At 43.8% G+C, this 27,323-nt stretch overlaps 1 protein-coding gene across 1 annotated transcript in view; it reads left to right on the plus strand.

The window, feature by feature from the left end:
- LOC139537859 (sarcoplasmic/endoplasmic reticulum calcium ATPase 1-like) overlaps positions 1-27,323 on the plus strand; it is a 118,004-nt gene that overhangs the window by 50,729 nt on the left and 39,952 nt on the right. Inside the window, exons 6-11 of the mRNA XM_071339710.1 lie at positions 163-243; positions 6,340-6,425; positions 6,830-6,985; positions 7,207-7,348; positions 7,496-7,662; positions 23,601-23,689. Of these exons, the coding sequence (XP_071195811.1) occupies positions 163-243; positions 6,340-6,425; positions 6,830-6,985; positions 7,207-7,348; positions 7,496-7,662; positions 23,601-23,689 (721 nt within the window). The remainder of the gene's footprint in view (positions 1-162; positions 244-6,339; positions 6,426-6,829; positions 6,986-7,206; positions 7,349-7,495; positions 7,663-23,600; positions 23,690-27,323) is intronic.

Here is a 27,323-nt window from a genome sequence, read left to right on the forward strand (position 1 = left end):
CACCAGATCATCAGAAAACAGTAGAAATTGTCTCTCTTCCTCCCTCTCTCTTCTTCTTTCTCCCTCTGTAGAATGTTAACCCAATACTTTCATCAAATGACAGTTATAAACAAACAATCTGTCTGCTCTTCTAACCCAAGCCTGTTTTTTGTTTTTGTCTAGTTGGTGACAAGGTCCCTGCTGACATCAGGATCACCTCCATTAAGTCTACCACCCTGAGAGTGGACCAGTCTATTCTCACAGGTAGGCTACATACTGGCTGGTTGACTTGGCTGGAGTTGGTTGGCTGGCTGGCTGAGATTAAACCTCTGTTCCTCTTAATGTTACCTACAACAGCCTCTTACCTACAACATACTCGTAGTGTTACCTACAACCATGCTCGTAGTGTTATCTACAACAGCCTCTTACCTACAACATACTCGTAGTGTTACCTACAACATGCTCGTAGTGTTACCTACAACAGCCTCTTACCTACAACATGCTCGTAGTGTTACCTACAACAGCCTCTTACCTACAACATGCTCGTAGTGTTACCTACAACAGCCTCTTACCTACAACATGCTCGTAGTGTTACCTACAACAGCCTCTTACCTACAACATGCTCGTAGTGTTACCTACAACATGCTCGTAGTGTTACCTACAACAGCCTCTTACCTACAACATACTCGTAGTGTTATCTACAACAGCCTCTTACCTACAACATGCTCGTAGTGTTATTTACAACAGCCTCTTACCTACAACATGCTCGTAGTGTTACCTACAACATGCTCGTAGTGTTACCTACAACAGCCTCTTACCTACAACATGCTCGTAGTGTTACCTACAACATGCTCGTAGTGTTACCTACAACAGCCTCTTACCTACAACATGCTCGTAGTGTTACCTACAACAGCCTCTTACCTACAACATACTCGTAGTGTTACCTACAACAGCCTCTTACCTACAACATGCTCGTAGTGTTACCTACAACATACTCGTAGTGTTACCTACAACAGCCTCTTACCTACAACATGCTCGTAGTGTTACCTACAACAGCCTCTTACCTACAACATACTCGTAGTGTTACCTACAACAGCCTCTTACCTACAACATGCTCGTAGTGTTACCTACAACAGCCTCTTACCTACAACATACTCGTAGTGTTACCTACAACAGCCTCTTACCTACAACATGCTCGTAGTGTTACCTACAACATACTCGTAGTGTTACCTACAACAGCCTCTTACCTACAACATGCTCGTAGTGTTACCTACAACATGCTCGTAGTGTTACCTACAACAGCCTCTTACCTACAACATGCTCGTAGTGTTACCTACAACAGCCTCTTACCTACAACATACTCGTAGTGTTACCTACAACAGCCTCTTACCTACAACATGCTCGTAGTGTTACCTACAACATGCTCGTAGTGTTACCTACAACAGCCTCTTACCTACAACATGCTCGTAGTGTTACCTACAACAGCCTCTTACCTACAACATACTCGTAGTGTTACCTACAACAGCCTCTTACCTACAACATGCTCGTAGTGTTACCTACAACAGCCTCTTACCTACAACATACTCATAGTGTTACCTACAACAGCCTCTTACCTACAACATACTCGTAGTGTTACCTACAACAGCCTCTTACCTACAACATGCTCGTAGTGTTACCTACAACAGCCTCTTACCTACAACATGCTCGTAGTGTTACCTACAACATGCTTGTAGTGTTACCTACAACAGCCTCTTACCTACAACATGCTCGTAGTGTTACCTACAACAGCCTCTTACCTACAACATACTCGTAGTGTTACCTACAACAGCCTCTTACCTACAACATGCTCGTAGTGTTACCTACAACAGCCTCTTACCTACAACATGCTCGTAGTGTTACCTACAACATGCTCGTAGTGTTACCTACAACAGCCTCTTACCTACAACATGCTCGTAGTGTTGCCTACAACAGCCTCTTACCTACAACATACTCGTAGTGTTACCTACAACAGCCTCTTACCTACAACATACTCGTAGTGTTACCTACAACAGCCTCTTACCTACAACATGCTCGTAGTGTTACCTACAACAGCCTCTTACCTACAACATGCTCGTAGTGTTACCTACAACAGCCTCTTACCTACAACATACTCGTAGTGTTACCTACAACAGCCTCTTACCTACAACATGCTCGTAGTGTTACCTACAACATGCTCGTAGTGTTACCTACAACAGCCTCTTACCTACAACATGCTCGTAGTGTTACCTACAACAGCCTCTTACCTACAACATGCTCGTACCTACAACATGCTCGTAGTGTTACCTACAACAGCCTCTTACCTACAACATGCTTGTAGTGTTACCTACAACATGCTCGTAGTGTTACCTACAACAGCCTCTTACCTACAACATGCTCGTACCTACAACATGCTCGTAGTGTTACCTACAACAGCCTCTTACCTACAACATGCTCGTAGTGTTACCTACAACATGCTCGTAGTGTTACCTACAACAGCCTTTTACCTACAACATGCTCGTACCTACAACATGCTCGTAGTGTTACCTACAACAGCCTCTTACCTACAACATACTCGTAGTGTTACCTACAACATGCTCGTACCTACAACATGCTCGTAGTGTTACCTACAACAGCCTCTTACCTACAACATACTCGTAGTGTTACCTACAACATGCTCGTACCTACAACATGCTCGTAGTGTTACCTACAACAGCCTCTTACCTACAACATACTCGTAGTGTTACCTACAACCATGCTCTTACCTACGACGTGCTCATACTGTTACCTACGACGTGCACGTACGTACAACAGCCTCTTACCTTTACCTACAACATGCTCGTACTTACAACGTGCTCGTACCTACAACGTGCTCGTACCTACAACGTGCACGTACTTACAACAGCCTCTTAGTGTTACCTCTCTACCACCCCCCCCCCCTCTTCGGAGGACAAATATCTTCGTTTTTTACAGCTTTTTTGCTACATACATACATACTACTTTTATATAAAGCAGTCACATAAGCTCTTTAATCCCAACCCTCAGCCACTCTCAGCCCATCCCACCTATCACCATAGACCACCCTCGTTTGGTTTCCATTGTGAGATAGATGAAAACCTTTCCTACGAGTATTATTTATTGGCTATGACTTTCCAAATTCCCCAACAGTGCTATTTGTAAGTTTAATTTTAACTGCGTGTTAACATTTTTTTTTTTTTACCATTCCTGAACCTGTGACCAGAAACCAGCTATATAGAGTCAATACCAGAACAAATGATCTATTGATTCTGTCTCTTCACAGCAAAATCTACAGAGCTGAGATTGTTGTATGCCCAATATATATAGCATTCTGTTGGTGGCAAGAATTATATATAATAATTTAAATTGGAAAACTCTGTGTTGACTCAAGTGTAGGTTTTTTTGTACCAATTGGTACATCGCAAAACATATAATCTCCCATTTATTTTGCAACCTGTAGGGCGTAGCCGTCAACATTTTTGTCTTCAGATGAAACTGGTATATTTTTCTGTTTATGCCAGTTCCTTTCAGCCAATTTCTATCTGCAAACAAGTTCCCTACCTTCTCTCTTTTCCACTTGCCTCCTCTGTTTTTGTGGTTGTGCTGCAATCAGTTGGTTGTAAATTTGGAATGAGCAAATATTCCCATATATTTTCAATAACTGCATGTGACAACTCCTCCGTTTCTATTCATAATATCATTAAAACAGTTGAAGTCGGAAGTTTACATACACCTTAGCCAAATACATTTAAACTCAGTTTTTCACAATTCCTGACATTTAATCCTAGTAAAAATTCCCTGTCTTAGGTCAGTTAGGATCACCACTTTGTATAAAGAATGTGAAATGTCAGAATAATAGGAGAGAATTATTTATTTCAGCTTTTATTTCTTTCATCACATTCCCAGTGGATCACAAGTTTACATACACTCAATTAGTATTTGGTAGCATTGCCTTTAAATTGTTTAACTTTGGTCAAACTTTTCGGGTAGCCTTCCACAAGCTTCCCACAATAAGTTGGGTGAATTTTGTCCTATTCCTCCTGACAGAGCTGGTGTAACTGAGTCAGGTTTGTAGGCCTCCTTGCTCGCACACGCTTTTTCAGGTCTGCCCACAAATGTTCTATAGGATTGAAGTCAGGGCTTTGATGGCCACTACAATACCTTGACTTTGTTGTCCTTAAGCCATTTTGCAACAACTTTGGAAGTATGTTTGGGGTCATTGTCCATTTGGAAGACCCATTTGCGACCAAGCATTAACTTCCTGACTGATGTCTTGATGTTTCTTTGTAATATATCCACATAATTTTCTGTCCTCATGATGCCATCTATTTTGTGAAGTACACCAGTCCCTCCTGCAGCAAAGCACCCCCACAACATGATGCTGCCACCCCTGTGCTTCACGGTTGGGATGGTGTTCTTCTGCTTGCAAGCCTCCCCCTTTTTCCTCCAAACATAACGATGGTCATTATGGCCAAACAGTTCTATTTTTGTTTCATCAGACCAGAGGACATTTCTCCAAAAATCATGATCTTTTTCCCCATGTGCAGTTGCAAACCGTAGTCTTGCTTTTTTATGGCGATTTTGCAGCAGTGGCTTCTTCCTTGCTGAGCGGCCTTTCAGGTTATGTCAATATAGGACTCGTTTTACTGTGAATATAGATACTTTTGTACCTGTTTCCTCCAGCATCTTCACAAGGTCCTTTGCTGTTGTTCTGGGATTGATTTTCACTTTTCACACCAAAGTACGTTCATCTCTAGGAGACAGAACACGTCTCCTTCCTGAGCGGTATGACGGCTGCGTGGTCCCATGGTGTTTATACTTGCGTACTATTGTTTGTACAGGTCAACGTGGTACCTTCAGGCGTTTGGAAATTGCTCCCAAGGATGAACCAAACTTGTGGAGGTCTACAATTATTTTTTCTGAGGTCTTGGCTTTTTTCTTTTGATTTTCCCATGATGTCTAGCATAGAGGCACTGATTTTGAAGGTAGGCATTGAAATACATCCACAGGTATACCTCCAATTGACTCAACGGATGTCAATTAACCTATCAGAAGCTTCTGACAAATTACTTGTCATGCACAAAGTAGATGTCCTAACCGACTTGCCAACACTATAGTTTGTTCACAAGAAATTTGTGGAGTGGTTGAAAAACAAGTTTTAATGACTCCAACCTAAGTGTATGTAAACTTCCGACTTCAACTGTAAATATAATAAAAAATTTAAACATTTTTTTGCATAATGTTTTTTTATTAACCAGTGTAATTTGAGTTCTGTCTTTTCTGGAGGATACAACTGAAGTTGTAACCAGCTTTGTATGGCTTGTTTAAGAAAGGCCGATACTTTAAACAAAATTTCATTTTCAATTACTCGGAAATGAGAAGTTGAAATCTGTATAAAGGCAAAAAGGTCATTTTTGAACAAAGGACGAGCCTTTCTTAATAATCTACTGGAGAACCATTTTGGGTTCAAGTATAACTTATGTATGAGTGAAGCTTTTAGTGTGAGGTTTAAAGCTTTAATATTGAATCATTTTAGCCCCCAAAACTCATATTCATTATATAAATAGGCACGTTTTAATTTTGTCTGGCTTAGCATTCCAAAGAAAATGGAAAGAAAATGTTCTGCTCATGATTTTAAAAAATTGTCATTTGGAGGCAATGCCATTAGTAAGTAAACCAAAGAGTTTATCAATGTGATTTCTTTTCTTCCATAAATAGACAAGCATTTACCTCTCCATGGTTGCAGAATCTTGTCTATTTTTGCTAACTTGCTATTGAAATTGTGGTAAGTTGATATTTTTTGAGATGTAAATACACAGTATGTCTACTGCACCATCCACCCATTTTTATATTGTACACTTGTCATAATTCGGTTTTAATCCAGAGAGGCTAGAAAAGTGATCAGTATCTTCAATGATACTCCGCAGGGATCCAGATTGCGGACTCATTGGCATACATTGACACTGTTTTTATCCTCTGGATTTCTAACCCCTTGATGTTCTTGTTGGATGCCATTTTTATAGCTAGCATTTCAATGGCCATAATAGATATGGAGACAACGGACAACCTTGTTTTACTCATCTTAAAAGCTCAATACTTTCTGAAGTAACCATTATTTACTATTTTACATCTGGGGTTGCTGTCCATAACTTTAACCCATTGTATAAGAGATTCACCAAAATTAAAGTAATCCAGGCATTTATATATAAATTCTAATCGTACTTTATCAAACACCTTTTCAAAATCTGCAATGAAGACCGACAACATCCTCGTAGTGTTAATGGCTTGTAGGATCTTATGTAAGTGTGTACTAATCCGTCTCTACAGGCGAGTCTGTGTCAGTGATCAAACACACCGACCCCGTCCCTGACCCCAGAGCTGTCAATCAAGACAAGAAGAACATGCTGTTTTCTGTAAGAACTATACTTCCTGTTTGGCGCCGGCTCTGCTTGCACTTCTCACTCTCACACAGATACACACATGGCTCTGTTCTGGTCTCAGCCTGCTGCATTCCTCAGGTGGGGGGTGAAGCTCTTACACTAAAAGGGCATTATTATAATATTATTCCAATCTCATAGTGTATAAATGTATATAAAACACAGGAAAATCACATTTCTGACTGCACTGGGCCTTTAAGATGTGGTCAGCAGATATAATCTTGGTGACATCTGCAGACCTACTCTTTAAATGTCAAACCTGAACAAGAGTTAGTTGAAATTAGCAATTGCTGGTCCTATATGGATGCAGAATGCATGGTTTGATTTCAATATTAACCCTGCACTGACCTCTTCCTCATCCTCTTGCTCCTCCTCCTCAGGGCACCAACATCGCTGCGGGGCGAGCCATCGGCATCGTGGTCTCCACCGGTGTATCCACGGAGATCGGTAAGATCAGGAACCAGATGGCAGCCACGGAGCAGGAGAAGACCCCCCTGCAGCAGAAACTGGACGAGTTCGGGGAGCAGCTCTCCAAGGTGGGTTTTAGGATGATGATAATTGAAATGTATTTATTTATGCTTTGTGCTATCATATACTACACTGTTTACTGTTAGATTTTTTTCTGTCTGTTTTCTGTTTTTGGTCTGTGTTTTCTGTGCTGTGTATGAGCCATATGACTGCGAGCCCAAAACAAAAGTCACATTTATTTAACCCAAAAAAAACGAACAAAAAAGTTTTAAACTTTGAACACTCCAAGGTCATCTCCCTGATCTGCGTGGCCGTCTGGATCATTAACATCGGCCATTTTAGTGACCCGGTCCACGGGGGGTCCTGGATGCGGGGGGCCATCTACTACTTCAAGATCGCTGTGGCCCTGGCTGTGGCTGCCATCCCTGAGGGTATGTGGGAGCAGTTTTATCCATCCCTCTGCCACTCTCTCACTCACTCCAAATTCCATATAAACAATATAATGAATTATACTATGCTGTTCATGTCTCTCCACCTGATCCAATCCTGCCTCTCTTTACTACCACTGTCGTCCTCAGGTCTACCTGCTGTGATCACCACTTGCCTGGCGCTGGGGACCCGCCGCATGGCCAAGAAGAACGCCATTGTCCGCAGCCTGCCCTCGGTGGAGACCCTAGGCTGCACCTCCGTCATCTGCTCCGACAAGACCGGCACCCTCACCACTAACCAGATGTCTGTCTGCAAGGTAACCTAGGAATGTCTGGGAATGGTTTCCTGTGGACTGTAATATTAGTGTGACTGACGGCTGTGCACGTACATCAATAAGAAGGTGAAGGGTTAAGTGTCGTTCTCAAGGGCACAAAAGCAGGAGATGGCACATGGGATACACACACTTTTTTTCCCCTATCGGTCTTTGGATTCGAGCCAGCAACCCTCCGGTTGCAGACGTATCTAACCTCTAGGCTACATGTCGTTGTAGTGGATGTTGTGTCCGTTTTTGTTGTTGTTGTCGGCCCAGTATATTTAGTTCCAGTCCAGAGAGAACCCAAAGCATTGTGCTGTACCTTCATATCGTCATACAGGATTGACACTTCCTTCATACTGGGAGTTTCCTTGGAAAGCCTCCAGTCACACACACAGCGACACACATGTGTATATACACACACACACACACACACAAACACACACAGACAGAGATTTTGGACGGAGAACAGGTGGGGTTAGTCGTAATGGAAAATCCCTGTGGTGTTGTAATGTTTCCAGTCCTCAGCCAGCCTTTTGATAGCTAGCCAGGGCAGGCTGGCAGCACCACTCTGAGCTGTAGACAACAGTTGTACAAGGCCCTCTCGCTCACCCTGAGAGAGTCAGGCACAGACAGACGGCAGGCAGGAAGCTGCTGCTGAATACCCCTTTACGTACAGAAACTAAGGCCACACACTCTGACACCCATATTGCCACTCTTGTGGAATCCTCCAGCCCATCGTGTTCCCCTCCACACTGTCTCTCTCTGTCTGTGTCTGTGTCTGTGTCTGTGTCTGTGTCTGTGTCTGTGTCTGTGTGTGTGTGTGTGTGTGTGTGTGTCTCTGTGTGTGTGTGTGTGTGTCTCTGTGTGTGTGTGTGTGTGTGTCTCTCTGTGTGTGTGTGTGTGTCTCTGTGTGTGTGTGTGTCTCTGTGTGTCTCTGTGTGTGTGTCTGTGTGTGTCTCTGTGTGTGTCTCTGTGTGTGTCTCTGTGTGTGTCTCTGTGTGTGTCTCTGTGTGTGTGTGCTCCACCATAGAGGAAATGCCAGGATCAATGTTTGTCTTGGCTTCCATTTAGCCTCTGGAGCAGGATCTGGCTGACACCCTACCTAACAAACACTCTTACACTCACACCTGACCTTTCAACTCTGAGAAGGGCCCAACTGTGTTTCTCATTTAACCTTTTTGAACATCTCAACTGAACATGCTGGCCAGAGGTCATTGGCAAGATGAGCAAACTTAGGCTTGACATGCCAGAAACAAACACTGACACTGCACATACAAATGTAACTGATCAAATTATGAAAGACAAGCATTGTAATTTTGATTTCCATAAAGTGAGTGTGGAAGATGTGAAAAAAAATTGTTGTCTATCAACAATGACAAGCCACTGGGGACTGACTACTTGGATGGAAAATTACTTGGATGGAAAATTACTGAGGATAATAGCAGATGATATTACCACTCCTATTTGCCATATCTTCAATCTAAGCCTGATAGAAAGTGTCTGCCCCAGGCCTTTAGGGAAGCAAAGTCATTCCGCCACCCAAGAATAGTAAAGCCCCCTTTACTGGCTCAAATAGCCGGCCAATCAGCCAAAGAGCTGCAGTTAATTTCAGAATGGGTGGCAAGGAATAAGTTAGTCCTAAATATTTCAAAAACTAAAATCATTGTATTTGGCACAAATCATTCACTAAACCTCAACTAAATCTTGTAATGAATAATGTGGTTATTGAGTAAGTTTAGGAGACTTAACAGCTTGGAGTAACCCTGGATTGTAAACGGTCATGGTCGAAACAACAGTAGCTAAGATGGGGAGAAGTCTGTCCATAATAAAGCGCTGCTCTGCCTTTTTTAGCAACACTATCAACAAGGCAGGTCCTACAGGCCCTAGTTTTGTCACACCTGGACTACTGTTCAGTTGTGTGGTCAGGTGCCACAAAGAGGGACCTTGGAAAATTACAATTGGCTCAGAACAGGGCAGCATGGCTGGCCCTTAAATATACACTGAGAGCTAACATTAATAACATGCATGTACCTCGACTAACCTGTACCCCCTCACATTGACTTGGTACCACCTGTATATCGCCTCGTTATTGTTATTGTTTTAATTTTAATTTTTTACTTATAGATTCTTTAAAATGCATTGTTGGTTAAGGGCTTGTAAGTAAGCATTTCACGGTAAGGTCTACACCGGTTATATTTGGCGCATGTGACATAAAATTTGATTTGTAAATCGCTCATGGCTCAAAGTAGAGGAGAGATTGACTTCATCACTACTTGTTTTTGTAAGAAGTGTTGACATGCTGTTGACATAGTGTACCAACTGTCATCATCAGCGGCATGGAGCGAGCGAGAGAAGGAGTTCCCTCCTGTCCTGTGAGAGTATATCAAAACAAGGTAATCTCCCTGAGCTGAGCTAACAGCTATCCCTGGGCCCTCCCCGCCTGCCTGGGAATATGGCTGCCTGTATGCTGGAGAGACCTGGATTGGATCCCAAATGGCTCCCTATATAGTGCACTACTTTTGTTTTGACCCTATTGGCTCTGATCAAAAGTAGTGCACTATATAGGGATCCATTTGGGACTCAACCCTACTCTGCTCTCTCTGGTAAATATTTACTCTCTTGGCCCAGGCTATATTTGCTTAGTGCAGCTGGGAGATACAGGGAAACACAGAGTAGAGCTCCTCACGGGTCCAAAAAGGACTTGTTTCGAAATGGACCTTGGGCTTTCCCACCCGGACCCGATATGCATATATTTTTTTAAATATAGAGACCTGTTCCGAACAGACCTGGGGACAACTAGAGCTTTTCCGAGTGAGGGAAGCAGCACAAAAGTAATTTTAAGTTACTGTACTTTATTAAGCTGATAATTTTCTACATTGTAGAATAATAGTCATCAAAACTATGAAATAACACATGGAAGTGTTAAACAAATCAAAATATATTTTAGATTCTTCAAAGTACCCAACCTTTGCCACGATGACAGCTTTGCACACTCTTGGCTTTCTCTCAACCAGCTTCCCTTGGAATGCTTTTCCAACAGTCTTGGAGTTCCCACGTATGCTGAGCACTTGTTGGCTACGTTTCCTTCACTCTGCTGTCCAACTCATCCCAAACCATCTCAATTGGGTTGAGGTCGGATGATTGTGAAGGCCAGGACATCTGATGCAGCACCTTCACTCTCCTTCTTCGTCAAAAAGCCCTTACATAGCTTGGAGATGTGTTTTGGGTCATTGTTCTGTTGAAAACAAAATGATAGTCCCAATAAGCACAAACTAGAAGGCACGGTGTATCGTTGCAGAATGCTGTGGTAGCCATGCTGGTTAAGTGTGCTTTGAATTCTAGATAAATCACCAGCAAAGCATCGTCACACCACCTCCATGCTTCACGGTGGGAATCACACATGCATAGATTTTCCATTCACAAAGACACGGCAGTTGAAACCAAAAATCTCAAATTTGGACTCCTCAGACCAAAGGACAGATTTCTACCGGCGTAATGTCCATTGCTCGTTTCTTGGCCCAAGCAAGTCTTGACCCAAGCAGCTGAGCTTTCACAGGTGTGTCCCATCAGCACTGACGACCCTCCCAGCTCCGCCCACCTCTCCTACTCCGCCCACCAATCTCCTGCAGGAAGTAAGCACAGCAAAACCCAGTAGACCGTGCAAGGAGGGGCCGTCACGGTGTCTTTTGGTAGTGGTTTCTTTGCAGCAATTCGTCCATAAAGGGTTGATTTACGCAGTCTCTGAACAGTTGATTTGTGTCTGTTACTTGAACTCTGTGAAGCATTTATTTGGGCTGCAATTTCTGAGGCTGGTAACTCTATCTTATCCTCTGCAGCAGAAGTAACTCTGGGTCTTCCTTTCCTGTGGCGGTCCTCATGAGAGCCAGTTTCATCATAGCACTTGATGGTTTTTGCAACTGAACATGAAGAAACTTTTAAAGTTCTTGAAATGTTCCTTAAATTAATGATGGAGTGTCATTTCTCTTTGCTTATCTGAGCTGTTCTTGCCATAATATGGATTTGGTCTTTTACCTAGTAGGGCTATCTTCTGTATACCACCCCTACCTTGTCACAACACAACTGATTGGCTCAAATGCATCAAGAAGGAAATAAATTCCACCATTTAACTTTTAACAAGGCACACCTGTTAATTGAAATGCATTCCAGGTGACTACCTCATGAAGCTGGTTGAGAGAATGAAAAAGGGTGTGCAAAGCTGTCATCAAGACAAAGGGTGGCTACTTTGAAGAATCTAAATTTCTAATCTACATTTTGATTTGTTTAACACTTTTTGGGGGGTTACTACATGATTCCATATGTGTTATTTCATAGTTTTGATGTCTTCACTATTATTCTACAATGTAAAAATAAAGAAAAACCCTAGTATGAGTAGGTGTGTCCAAACTTTTGACTGGTACTGTATGATTGGCCAACATAAACAACAAGCCACTCTCATGAAAAGCAAGCGCAGCAGCATAAATAATAATATTTTTCTCACTCTGTACGGGCCCGTCTGTACAGCCCTTCCGGATAAGTCCGTTAAAATTACACATACCCAAGACCCGTGACAATCAGATCTGACCCAGACTTGTGACTTAATTTAGAATTCTGGATCTGGACCTGCTCAGATTGGGTCTTGGGTATTAGTGTAGATGTGGATCCGTGAAGCCCTCTAACAAAGAGCCACTCTCCCTCCTCAGTCCTCACTGTGGGGCAGTGTTTTCCAATTGTAGTTTTGGAATGATAGGAAACACCAGGGGAAACGGACCCTGACTTACTGCTGCCATTCTGTACAAGTCTCTCTTGCAAAAGAGATTTGATCTCAGTGAGACTGACCTGTATAAATGAAGTTGTATCTAAAATAAATGAAAGCCAGTCTCTCTCCTCAGTTCTAGCAGTTGGCCAGTGGGGTTTTTCCATTGTGTTTTGGTGTGATGGGACCTTATAAGGGCATATTCAGGGTTTCCAAGACTGCAGTCCTAGTGGCAAGGATCAGACATGGAATTGTAGAGCTTTAGTTTGCAAAATGTTTGCCTTTTACTATTTCAGTCTACTTAATCATACTCCCATTTTCCTTGGCTTGTTAGTTATCTGTGTGTGGCAGCACACACGTAATCATCAATTCAGAGCACAGCTGTATGCAACCTGATCGTTAATGCCCATGGTAAAATTGGTTTGACTTTGGATATCCCTATGGGGCTAGCTAGGGACCATCAGTGAACATGGGACAATATTCTAAAATGTTAATGTCTCCCAATTTCTATGACTTCACCTCAAACCAACTATAAATTATATTTCATATACAAATATTGAAAGCATTTCATTAGAAAACTGAAAGGTGTACAACATGAATGTATTGTCCCATTTGTGTGTGTGTGTGTGTGTGTGTGTGTGTGTGTGTGTGTGTGTGTGTGTGTGTGTGTGTGTGTGTGTGTGTGTGTGTGTGTGTGTGTGTGTGTGTGTGTGTGTGTGTGTGTGTGTGTGTGTGTGTGTGTGTGTGTGTGTGTGTGTGTGTGTGTGTGTGTGTGTGTGTGTGTGTGTTGTCAGTACTGACCTCATTGTAGTCCAGTGAGGGGTCGTTGCACATGGAACAGACAGTGGCCAGACAGACAGTGGCCAGACAGACAGTGGCCAGACAAACAGTGGCCAGACAGACAGTGGCCAGACAGACAGTGGCCAGACAAACAGTGGCCAGACAAACAGTGGCCAGACAGACAGTGGCCAGACAGACAGTGGCCAGACAGACAGTGGCCAGACAGACAGTGGCCAGACAGACAGTGGCCAGACAGACAGTGGCCAGACAGACAGTGGCCAGACAGACAGTGGCCAGACAGACAGTGGCCAGACAGACAGTGGCCAGACAGACAGTGGCCAGACAGACAGTGGCCAGACAGACAGTGGCCAGACAAACAGTGGCCAGACAGACAGTGGCCAGACAAACAGTGGCCAGCTCCAGAAAGCCGTCATCTCCATCTTGGCCCCTTTCAACCTGAAAGAGAACACACACGCATACATACAGTGTTGTAAATCATTCTGTGTATAAACAGCACAATCAATCAAATGTATTTATAAAGCTCTTTTTACATCAGCCGATGTCACAAAGTAATAAACAGAAACCCAGCCTAAAACCCCAAACAGCAAGTAATGCAGATGTAGAAGCACGGTGGCTAGGAAAAACTCCCTAGAAAGGCAGGAACCTAGGAAGAAATAGAGAGGAACCAGGCTCTGAGGGGTGGCGAGTCCTCTTCTGGCTGTGCCGGGTGGAGATTATAACAGTATATGGCCAAGATGTTCAAACATTCATAGATGACCAGCAGGGTCAAATAATAATAATCCCAGTGGTTGTAGAGGATGCAACAGGTCAGCACCTCAGGAGTAAATGTCAGTTGGCTTTTCTTAGCCGATCATTCAGAGTTGGAGATCTTGGAGAGAGAGTCGAAAACAGCAGGTCTGGGACAAGGTAGCATGTCCGATAAACCGGTCAGGGTTCCATAGCCACAGGCAGAACAGTTGAAACTGGAGTAGTAGCATGACAAGGTGGACTGGGGACAGCAAGGCGTCATCAGGACAGGTAGGCCTGAGGCATGGTCCTATGGCTCCGGTCCTCTGAGCGCGCACACACGTCCTCTAGAAGCAGCAGATGAACTGAACGGAAAAGTAGTATTTTATTGGATGACTGCATTCTTTAAAGGGGCAATCTGCAGTTGTTACATCCATTTTTGGACTTTTAAATTAATGTGTGTGTGTGTGTGTGTGTACAGTTGAAGTTGGAAGTATACGTACACTTAGGTTGGAGTCATTTAAAACTTGTTTTTAACCACTCCACAAATTTCTTGTTAACAAACCATAGTTTTGGCAGGTCGGTTAGGACATCTACTTTGCACATGACACAAGTCATTCTTCCGACAATTGTTTACAGACAAATTATTTCACTTACAATTCACTGTATCACAATTCCGGTTGGTCAGAAGTTTACATACACTATGTTGACTGTGCCTTTAAACAGCTTGGAAAATTCCAGAAAATGATGTCATGGCTTTAGAAGCTTCTGATAGGCTAATTGACATAATTTGAGTCAATTGGAGGTATACCTGTGGATGTATTTCAAGGCCTACCTTCAAACTCAGTGCCTCTTTGTTTGACATCATGGGAACATCAAAAGAAATCAGCCAAGACCTCAGAAACAAAAATTGTAGACCTCCACAAGTCTGGTTCATCCTTGGGAGTAATTTCCAAATGCCTGAAGGTACCATGTTCACCTGTACAAACAATAGTACGCAAGTATAAACACCATGGGACTACGCAGCCGTCATACCGCTCATTAAGGAGATGCATTCTGTCTCTTAGAGATGAACGTACTTTGGTGCGAAAAGTGAAAATCAATCCCAGAACAACAGCAAAGGACCTTGTGAAGATGCTGGAGGAAACGGGTACAAAAGTATCTATATCCGCTGGAAACTAGTCCTATATCGACATAACCTGAAAGGCCACAAAGCAAGGAAGAAACCACTGCTCCAAAACCGCCATAAAAAAAGCCAGAGTACGGTTTGCAACCGCACATGGCGACAAAGATCATACTTTTTGGAGAAATGTCCTCTGGTCTGATGAAACAAAAATAGAACTGTTTGGCCATAATGACCATCGTTATGTTTGGAGGAGAAGGGGGGATGCTTGCAAGCAGAAGAACACCATCCCAACCGTGAAGCACGGGGGTGGCAGCATCATGTTGTGGGGGTGTTTTGCTGCAGGATGGACTGGTACAATTCACAAAATAGATGGCATCATGAGGACATAAAATTATGTGGATATATTGAAGCAACATCTCAAGACATCAGTCAGGAAGTTAATGCTTGGTCACAAATGGGTCTTCCAAATGAACAATGACCCCAAACATGCTTCCAAAGTTGTGGCAAAATGGCTTAAGGACAACAAAGTCAAGGTATTGGAGTGGCCATCACAAAGCCTTCCTATAGTAAAATTGTGGGCAGAACTGAAAATAGCGTGTTTGAGCAAGGAGGCCTACAAACCTAACTCCGTTACACCAGCTCTGTCAGAAGGAATGGGCCTAAATTCACCCAACCTATTGTGGGAAGCTTGTGGAAGGCTACCCGAAACGTTTGACCCAAGTTAAACAATTTAAAGGCAATGCTACCAAATACTAATTGAGTGTATGTAAACTTCTGACCCACTGGGAATGTGATGAAAGAAATAAAAGCTGAAATAAATCATTCTCTATAATATTATTCTGACATTTCACATTCTTAAAATAAAGTGGTGATCCTAACTGACCTAAGACAGGGAATTTGTACTAGGATTAAATGTCAGGAATTGTGAACTGAGTTTAAATGTATTTGGCTGAGGTGTATGTAAACTTCTGACTTAGTGTGTGTATCTATATATACCCATTGATTCTTGAAAAGTATAACTAATAAATGCCTCATGAGCTTAGTTCAGCTGTCGTACCCCATCAGAACCCAACATATATAAGCTTGTTTTACTCCAATGTTTTTTAAGCAAGTAAATATAAACGAACACTATACATCTTTAACATGGTTAAAACTGTAGTTTTGATATCATGTATGGTTAGTCTTCTCTGTCTATGAATTTGAGTGGTTACATTAATTCTCCAGCCTAATCTCTCAGTCGGGGAGGGATTGGGTTTTGTTTGCTGAACCACAGGGGCAGGGAGCATTCATTTGCAAAATGTTAGATGTTTTTTTACATAAGTTTTAGTCATACTCACATTTTTCCTTTTGCTTGTTAGTTATGTGTATGCGTGTCATTGTATTGTTCACATACACATTGTTAGCAGATGTAAATGCAAGTGTAGCGCAATGTTTGTAAACTGTCTGTGACAGCGCCCTGTCCCTATCTCTTAACCTTGAGATGGGTCTAGCTACTCCATAAGGTTCTGATAAAAACATCCATGTCCACTAGCCTGGTCATATCCTGCTTTCCCAGCCTAGCGGATATCCCAGGGTGCGGTCAAAGACACAGAGAGGAGGGAATCCCCTCTGACGTCATACCATTGCACTTCCATTACACACAGTGCGGAGGCACACCCTCACTATGTTACTGCTGCCATCACAACATAATAACCACAGTACGGACCGCGTCCGATTTGAGTTGAGTTTCTACAGCCATGCACCTTTTGGTTCATATGAATCATGCAGTGGCTTGTTTCCATGGAGACCATCTCAGATAGTGAGATTAAACAGAACACTAAAATGGCAGTTAAAAAAAATATGTATATATATATATTAGCTAATAGGTCATGTAGTAAACCACTATCTTGGTATATTAGTGAAGAATATTGTATTTTATGTTATTAGCTTATTTGTCACCGATGACACTACAGAAACATCAGAGAGGCTCCTGTTCCCATGAGCCATTTCGGCTCGCATAAGCCAAGGCTACTTACTTATGCACAAATCTAGCACCATATTAGCTACCTATCTGATTCTACTGCTTGCGTGAGTTACCTGATGTGGAATAGAGTTCCATGTAGCTGTGGCTCTATGTAGTACTGTGCGCCAACCAGAGTCTGTTCTGGACTTGGGGACTGTGAAGAGACCTCCGGTGACATGTTGGGTAGGCATGGATGTCCTAGCTGTGTGCTTGTAGTTTAAACAGACATCTTGGTGCATTCAACATGTCAAAACTTGTTACTGTTAAGGCCCTGTGGATTGATGAGGAATTGAAAAGCTGTATGGTTGAGAGGGACGAGGCCAAAGGAGTGGTGAGTAAGTCTGACTGCACATCTGATTGGCAAACTTATTGTAAATTTGAGAAATTATGTGACGAAAATGAAGAAAAATATTTAAGACCCCTTATGAAAATTTATGAAGATAAATTACAAGGTATGATTGAAAAAAGCTTTGGAATACACTAAATGAAAGACATATTCAACCATCTTTAATTTATCACGCAACTTTTTGACGTTGCCAATTCCTTTTAATAAATATTGAATTGGCAAACTTAGGCATGAAATGCCAACAACAAACTGTGAGCTATCATATTTGTGCATAAAATAACTAATAATGAATGAAAAGCATTGTAATTTTGAATTCTGAGACGTTAGTGTGGGTGAGGTGGAAAAATTGTTGTCCGTCAATAATGAGAAAACACCTGGTATTGACAACTTAGAATCTATCTACCAGAATATATTTCTCTGTAAACAAATTAACAACATACTTTCAGCATGCTTATAGAGAAGGGCACTCAACATGTACTGCACTGACACAAATGACCGATGATTGGTTGAAATAAATTGATAATAAGAATATTGTGGGATCTATACTGATTTCAGTGCAGCCTTTGATATTATTGGCCATAACCTGTTGAAAAAAACGTATGTGTTATGGCTTTTCAACATCTGCCATATCGTGGATGCAGAGCTATCCATCTAATAGAACAGAGGGTTTTCTTTAATGGAAGCTTCGAAACTCAGCAAAAAAAGAAACGTCCTCTCACTGTCAACTGCGTTTACTTAAAGCACACTTAACATGTGTAAATATTTGTATGAACATAACAAGATTCAACAACTGAGACACATAAACTGAACAAGTTCCACAGACATGTGACTAACAGAAATGGAATGTTTCCCTGAACAAAGGCGGGTCAAAATCAAAAGTAACAGTCAGTATCTGGTGTGGCCACCAGCTGTATTAAGTACTGCAGTGCATCTCCTCCTCATGGACTGCACCAGATTTGCCAGTTCTTGCTGTGAGATGTTACCCCACTCTTCCACCAAGGCACCTGCAAGTTCCCGGACATTTCTGGGGCGAATGGACCTGGCCCTCACCCTCCGATCCAACAGGTCCCAGACGTGATCAATGGGATTGAGATCCGGGCTCTTCGCTGGCCATGGCAGAACACTGACATTCCTGTCTTGTAGGAAATCACGCACAGAACGAGCAGTATGGCTGGTGGCATTGTCATGCTGGAGGGTCCTGTCAGGATGAGCCTGCAGGAAGGGTATCACATGAGGGAGGAGGATGTCTTCCCTGTAACGCACAGCGTTGAGATTGCCTGCAATGACAAGCTCAGTTCAATGATGCTGTGACACACCACCTCAGTCCATGACGTAGAAAGGCCTCTTTAGTGTTCTAAGTTTTCATAACTGTGACCTAATTGCCTACCGTCTGTAAGCTGTTAATGTCTTAACGACTGTTCCACAGGTTCGTGTTCATTAATTGTTTATGGTTCATTGAACAAGCATGGGAAATAGTGTTTAAACCCTTTACAATGAAGATCTGTGAAGTTATTTGGATTTTTACAAATTATCTTTGAAAGACAGGGTCCTGAAAAAGGGACGTACATTTTTTTTGCTGAGGTTATAATGTTAAACGTGTGGTGTACCACAGGGCAGTTCTCTAGGCCCTCTACTCTTTTCTATTTTTATGAATGACCTGCCACTGGCATTAAAAAATACCTGTGTGTCTATGTATGCTGATTATTCAACCCTGTACGTGTCAGCAACCACATTTAGTGAAATCATTGAAACCCTAAACAAAGAGTTGCAGTCGGTTTTAGAATGGTTGGCCAGTAATAAACTAGTCCTGAACATCTCTAAAACTATAAGCATTGTATTTGATACAGATCAAACCCTAAGTTCTAGACCTCAGCTGAATCTGATCATTATGAATATGGCTGTTGAGGAGATTAAATTACCTGGTGTTACCTTGAATTGTAAACTGTCATGGTCAAAACGTATTGATTCAATGGTTGTAAAGATGGGTAGAGGTATGTCCGTGATAAAGAGATGCTCTGCTGTTTTTGACACTCCACAAAGCAAGTCCTGCAGGCTCTAGTTTTATCTTATCTTGATTATTGCCCAGTCATATGGTCAGGTGCTACAAAGAAGGACCTAGAAAAACTGCAGCTGGCCCAGCTCAGAGTGGCACGTCTTGCTAATATAAAAACTAAAAGTAGAGGAGAGACTGACTGCATCACTTCTTCTTCTTATAATAAACAGATGTTGATAATTCCAAATGTATTTGCATAGTCAATTTACACAGCTCTGACACACACTTACCAGATGTGCAGCCAGGAGTCTTTTCACAGTCCCCAAATTCAAGAAAATGTACAGTGTTATATAGAGCCATGATTACATGGACCTCCAGCTCAGATTGGTCAAGTGAACAACAAACCTGGTTATATTTATTTAAAAAATTAAACGATAGAAACACCTCACGACACAATGCCTCTCCCCTAGTTGACCTGGATATTTTGTGAATATTGAGCATCTATTAATGTTGTATTGTCGTTCTGCAGTTTGGTTATGTAATGACTAAACGCAGACGTTCTGTACATTACCTTGTAAATAATGGACGATGCAGCAGGACAAGGCAGAGTCCATTTTCAGAGTTAATTTTTCCTAGGTAATGTACAGAAAGGAGGTGTTTAACCCACATATACCACAGTTGCCAAAGAAAACAATACTAATGCACACATTTACATATATACACTTTTTTTATAAGAGAATTAATACTTTCTCATCTTTTGGTTGCTAGAGACGCGAGCCGTTTGTTCCATTAGTTATATATTTTTTAGATGCGACCCATTTCTTTGTTCTACAGTATATGTTCCGTTGCCATGTTCTTGTCCTTTGCTTGCTAGCTAGCCAACTAGTTACAGCTAACAGTCACGACCTCCGCAGCCAGAATAACAGCGAAGTAGCTGCATATGCATTTGTTGTTTTTACTGACATTCATTTACATAGATCCATAACAATGAGCTGATGCCCGATTTTGCCTGGCATAGCTAGAAATGTTTGCCTTGTCAGAACACAACACTCTTTTCATTAGGAGGAGATCACATTACATATCAAACACCAGGCTAGAAGCTAGCTAAATAGTTTGTTGCTAGCAAACCTGCCAATATGACAGTTGCTGGTCAAACTACAAACATGTGGGGGGGGGGAGGGTTCTGTCCTTGTGCTGTTTTTGTTTTTCAGTGTTCTGTAGTATGTCATGTTCTGTGTGGGCCCCAGGAAGAGTAGCTGCGGCTTTCACAACAGCTAATGGAGATCCTAATACAATTTCAAAATATACTGAAGGGAGAAGTTGTCTTGACTGCATTCGTTCTTTAAAGGGTCAATCTGCAGTTGCTCCCCTTTAAATGAATGATGTGAACCCATTGATTCTTAAAGAATATAACTTTATAAATGTCTCATGAGCTGAGTTCAACTGTCGTACCCCAACAGAACCCAAAATATAAGCTTGTTTTACTCCAATGTTTTTAAACAAAGTAAATGTAAACAAACACTTTATAGCCTTAAACCATGCTTAAAACTAAACGTTTTGATATCATGGATGGTTAGTCCTTGCATCCATATCTTGGTCTATGAGTAATTTCAGAGTAATTACATTCCTCCAGCGTAATTCCTCAGCATTTTTACCGGAACAGGCAGAGTACGCGTTATTGTTTAAATGGCTGATTGCCCCTTTTTTTAATCGGACACTGTCTGTTTAACCCTCCTGTTGTGTTCGTTTTATGTTAATTAAATCTGTGTTCCCGGTCCAAAATGACCGCCCCATTATAGTTGATTATAAATCCATAATAATACATATATTATCACCTAATGTTGTGTTAGATCTCGTAAATCAACTTAAGTTATTGTGAACATTACACGCTTTGAACTTTTATTTGCTATTTATGGCCTGTAGGCCTCATTGACCTGAGCTCATACAACTCGTTCTTGAGTTAAAAAAAACAGAATGTATGGATTATTTTGACTATAACAAATAGATGAAACATATTGTGCTATTTATCAGACTACTTTGTGTCCAAGTTTAACAAGGACTCTCTCCTCCTCGCCAGTGTCATGATCAAAGATATGATCAAGAGCCTCACATACAGTATATCGTTTGGTCATTGTGCTGCCACAGAATGAATTGTGAGCAAGACCTCAAAAAAGCTTTATATACCAGAACTGTGAGAAAAGTTCTATATATTATTGAAACAATGTTGAGATTGTTTGTGAGAATGCCAACAGGTGTGGTTCCCGTGGGGGGAATATTCTGTTGGGGAAAGGTTCCCGTTGGGGTTGCCATGGAAGGGGAGTGAGGGGTGTGTGTGTGTGTGTGTGTGTGTGTGTGTGTGTGTGTGTGTGTGTGTGTGTGTGTGTGTGTGTGTGTGTGTGTGTGTGTGTGTGTGTGTGTGTGTGTGTGTGTGTGTGTGTGTGTGTGTGTGTGTGTGTGTGTGTGTGTGTGTGTGTGTGTGTGTGTGTGTGTGTGTGTGTGTGTGTGTGTGTGTGTGTGTGTGTGTGTGTGTGTGTTCGCTCAAACACACATGCATGTGGTGGTTTGGGAGAGGAAGTGTGTCCATCTGATGTGAATGGGCATGTGCCTGAACTCAATTTTATACACTAATTATAGTCTCACCCATTCATTTCTAATGACCGGTCATTTTTGACTTGGAACACCACAGGTCAATTACATAAACCCTTGGTACTTTGTTTCCTCGCCATATTATCCTAGTGGTCTGAACAGCTTGTTCTTCTCCAGACGCCATCTATCCTCTCCTTAGTGTTCCACTTCAGTGTGAATTGAACAACAGACCCCCCTCCTGTGGTGAACCAATCAATGCACTCCCACAAATTAACTAGAGCAGAGCCATTCCATCTGTTTCATCACTGCTGCAGGATGAACAACGCAAAGCAGAGAAGGGCCAGATCACAAACTCACACAAACTCAACAAACTCACAGGAGAGAAGGGCCAGATCACAGACAAACTCACACAAACTCATACAAACTCACAGGAGAGAAATGACTAGAACCCTACCATCCACTGCTGGGCTGAAAGCCTAACAGACCTGCCAGCCTAACAGACCTGCCAGCCTAACAGACCTGCCAGCCTAACAGACCTGCCAGCCTAACAGACCTGCCAGCCTAACAGACCTGCCAGTGTGGCCAAACCCTAATTGTTCTGGGACGGCCTCTCCACGCAGGAAATCAGTACATTAACACAGGGTCAGACGCACAGACAAAACAAAACTCTTGGCAACACAGGAGGTCTGAGCACAGGGAAGGATAGACCGACGTCAACACGACTTGGGCAACAACTTGGCCCATATACTCATCCACTACAGTGTATATATACAAGCTCCGTCTGTTGGTCTGTCTGTCTCAGCAAGAGTATGATTTATAGTCTTTCTGTCTGTCTCTGTCAGCATGGTTAACATTATTTACATTGCCAAAGCAAGTTAAATAGAAAATCAACAATCTCTCATAAACAGCTGTGATATGAAGCCAGTGAGTGGCTGTATGTGGTGGGAAATCCCTGTGTTTTGTGGGCTAGGCAGTGTGGGAGGGTGTGTGTGTTTCCCACTGCGTCAGTGGCCGGTGGGCCACATTCACCTCTCCCATGGCCCTGTAGAGAACCCTGGGAAACCCTGGGCCTCCCACTGAAAGCACTGTAAGAGCTTTGCTGATAGCCTAGCCTACTCGACCCTGGGGCTTTGCTGATAGCCTAGCCTACTCTACCCTGGGGCTTTGCTGATAGCCTAGCCTATTCTACCCTGGGGCTTTGCTGATAGCCTAGCCTACTCTACCCTGGGGCTTTGCTGATAGCCTAGCCTACTCTACCCTGGGGCTTTGCTGATAGCCTAGCCTACTCGACCCTCGGGCTTTGCTGATAGCCTAGCCTACTCTACCCTGGGGCTTTGCTGATAGCCTAGCCTACTCAACCCTGGGGCTTTGCTGATAGCCTAGCCTATTCTACCCTGGGGCTTTGCTGATAGCCTAGCCTACTCTACCCTGGGGCTTTGCTGATAGCCTAGCCTACTCTACCCTGGGGCTTTGCCGATAGCCTAGCCTACTCTACCCTGGGGCTTTGCCGATAGCCTAGCCTACTCTACCCTGGGGCTTTGCCGATAGCCTAGCCTACTCGACCCTGCTTTAACTATCCCAACTCTCTTTCTCTTCCCTCTCCAGATGTTTGTGGTGGACAAGGTGGAGGATTCCAGCTGTGCTGTCCATGAGTTCTCTATAACTGGCTCAACCTACGCCCCTGAAGGACAAGTGTGAGTGTCCCATCCTACCACCTTTCTGTTAGCTCCATGTCAGTGCCCCTGCGGAAATTGAATTAGCATAATATATACAACACCCATCAAAATCCCTCTGTTTAAACTTCTCGCCTGCGTCTCCAGCCGCCGCACCCGCCTGCGTCTCAAGGCGCCGCACCCGCCTGCGTCTCCAGCCGCCGCACCCGCCTGCGTCTCCAGCCGCCGCACCCGCCTGCGTCTCCAGCCGCCGCACCCGCCTGCGTCTCCAGCCGCCGCACCCGCCTGCGTCTCCATCCGCCGCACCCGCCTGCGTCTCCATCCGCCGCACCCGCCTGCGTCTCAAGGCGCCGCACCCGCCTGCGTCTCAAGGCGCCGCACCCGCCTGCGTCTCAAGGCGCCGCACCCGCCTGCGTCTCCAGCCGCCGCACCCGCCTGCGTCTCCAGCCGCCACACCCGCCTGCGTCGGCCTTCCGCATCTGTGGTGGAAGGTGGCAGAGCTACAGTGCTGTTTGTCAGACCGTGAGAACATCCCGAAAATCGGTCTTCTCACTAAAACATCTGTAGCGTCCGAACTGTTTAGGGACTCGTCTGAAGGTAACCTGCTACTGGGTGCGAGAAATGAATGAAAGTGGATAGAGCATTTCTACGTCAAAGGTATACGGATAATTCCACGGTAAAACATTTATTACATAATTTTTGGGGGTTGTAATTCTTTTGTCTCTCGGATAAAGTACATATGCTTCAAAATATTCCTTTTGACTTTTTCCAATGTATGAATCTGTTATTCAATGCATTTCTATAGGCTTATAGCAGTAAGGCCAAATTCAATGTTTTATCAAATTGTTGTATATATTTTTTGATACCTAAAGGGGTCCTAAAATTCTACATGAAATAGCTAAATGTTCCTTCTTATGACCTTCTTAAAACAATCCCATATGTTAGCTTAGTAGAAACCCAGACTCTAGGGGGTTAGTCTACAGAGTGCAAATGAACTGTGATTTCAGGTTACAATTCGTAGTTTCTCTGACTGTGGAATCACACTGTCAAACACACTAAGTTTATCTCCCCCACCTCCCAGTAAGTGTTGTGTGGTCCATAGTGTTAACACACTGACCTTCAGAGGAAAGTAATGGCCAGCCATTGTGTTAACCTTCCTTGGCTCCAGACAGACAACTATTTTTACAGGCGGCAGTGGAAAAGCCTTGGTCACACCACCACTCTCCAGCGGCCGGCCGGCTGTTAAAAGCCTTGGTCGCACCACCACTCTCCAGCGGCCGGCCGGCTGTTAAAAGCCTTGGTCACACCACCACTCTCCAGCGGCCGGCCGGCTGTTAAAAGCCTTGGTCACACCACCACTCTCCAGCGGCCGGCCGGCTGTTAAAAGCCTTGGTCACACCACCACTCTCCAGCGGCCGGCCGGCTGTTAAAAGCCTTGGTCACACCACCACTCTCCAGCGGCCGGCCGGCTGTTAAAAGCCTTGTTCACACCACCACTCTCCAGCGGCCGGCCGGCTGTTAAAAGCCTTGGTCACACCACCACTCTCCAGCGGCCGGCCGGCTGTTAAAAGCCTTGGTCACACCACCACTCTCCAGCGGCCGGCCGGCTGTTAAAAGCCTTGGTCACACCACCACTCTCCAGCGGCCGGCCGGCTGTTAAAAGCCTTGGTCACACCACCACTCTCCAGCGGCCGGCCGGCTGTTAAAAGCCTTGGTCACACCACCACTCTCCAGCGGCCGGCCGGCTGTTAAAAGCCCCTAACCTCCTTTTTTTTCCTCCATTTGATGTAAAGTGTTTATTTGAAGTCTCTTTCCTTACCCGCCCCCAAAGGTTTACTCTGTTCTTCACTGTGGTTAATGGCTCTTGGGAAGTTTAGAAAGAATGGCAATTATGTTTTCCTGAAGCATGTCAACTTATTCCATGATAACACATAGCACAGAGAGGGCAGGGAGGAAAGGACACAAATGTGACAAGAACTAAAATAGTCTTATTGTCTTCAAGGAATAGGAGAGCGAGCGAACAAAAGTATGTGGACACCCCTTCAAATTAGTGGATTCTGATTTTTCAGCAACGCCAGTTGCTGAAAGGTGTATAAAATTGAGCACACAGACATGCAATCTCCATAGACAAACATTGGCATAACTGAGGAGCTCAGTGACATTCAACATGTCACCATCATAGGATGCCACCTTTCTAACAAGTCAGTTTGTCAAATTTCTGCCCTGCTAGAGCTGCCCCCGGTCTACTGTAAGTGCTGTTATTGTGAAGTGGAAACGTATAGGAACAACAATGGCTCAGCCGCGAAGTGGTAGGCCACACAAGCTCACAGAACGCGACCGCCGAGTGCTAAAACACGTAAATATCGTCTGTCCTCGGTTGCAACACTCACAACCAAGTTCCAAACTACCTCTGGAAGCAACGTCAGCGCCATAACTGTTCGTCAGGAGCTTAATCAAATGGGTTTCCATGGCCGAGGAACAGCACACAAGCCTAAGATCACCATGCGCAATGCCAAGCGTCGGATGGAGTGGCGTAAAGCTCGCCGCCATTGGACTCTGGAACAGTGGAAATGCGTTCTCTGGAGTGATGAATCACGCTTCACCCTCTGGCAGTCCGACAGACGAATCTGGGTTTGACGGATTCCAGGAGAACGATACCTGCCCCAATGCATAGTGCCAACTAAAGTTTGGTGGAGAAGGAATAATGGTCTAGGGCTGTTTTTCATGGTTCGGGCTAGGCCCCTTTGTTCCAGTGAAGGGAAATATTAATGCTACAGGATACAATGACATTCTAGACGATTCTGTGCTTCCGACTTGTCCTTTCCTGCATGACAATGTCCCCGTGCACAAAGCGAGGTTCATACAGAAAGGGTTTGTCGAGCCTGCACAGAGCCCCGACCACAAACCCATCGAACACCTTTGGGATGAATTGGAACGCCGACTGCGAGCCAGACCTAATCGCCCAACATCAGTGTCCGACCTCACTAATGCTCTTGTGGCTGAATGGAAGCAAGTCCCCGCAGCAATGTTCCAACATCTAGTAGAAACCCTTCCCGGAGAGTGGTTGTTATAGCAGCAAAGGGAGGACCAACTCCATATTAATGCCCATGGTTTTATGAGATTTTCAAGCATGTAGTGTAGCTTGGCCAAAGTCCTGGTGTCCGAGTTCTGGACCTACAGTAGCGTGGATAGGACCTGCAGTAGCGTGGATAGGACCTGCAGTAGATCTGTCCTTTCTGTCAGTATAACCTGGTTGACATCATCTCTTGCTCTCTGGAGTGCCCACTCTAGTCTAATGCCTCAAATGACTACCTGCTCGGCCAGAGGCAGACCCAGATCTGTTACAGCATACCTGCCTAGGCAGAGGCAGACCCAGATCTGTTACAGCATACCTGCCTAGGCAGAGGCAGACCCAGATCTGTTACAGCATACCTGCCTAGGCAGAGGCAGACCCAGATCTGTTACAGCATACCTGCCTAGGCAGAGGCAGACCCAGATCTGTTACAGCATACCTGCCTAGGCAGAGGCAGACCCAGATCTGTTACAGCATACCTGCCTAGGCAGAGGCAAACCCAGATCTGTTACAGCATACCTGCCTAGGCAGAGGCAGACCCAGATCTGTTGCAGCATACCTGCCTAGCCAGAGGCAGACCCA

Source organism: Salvelinus alpinus, chromosome 13 (assembly GCF_045679555.1).
Source record: "Salvelinus alpinus chromosome 13, SLU_Salpinus.1, whole genome shotgun sequence".
NCBI classification, from domain to species: Eukaryota; Metazoa; Chordata; class Actinopteri; order Salmoniformes; family Salmonidae; genus Salvelinus; species Salvelinus alpinus.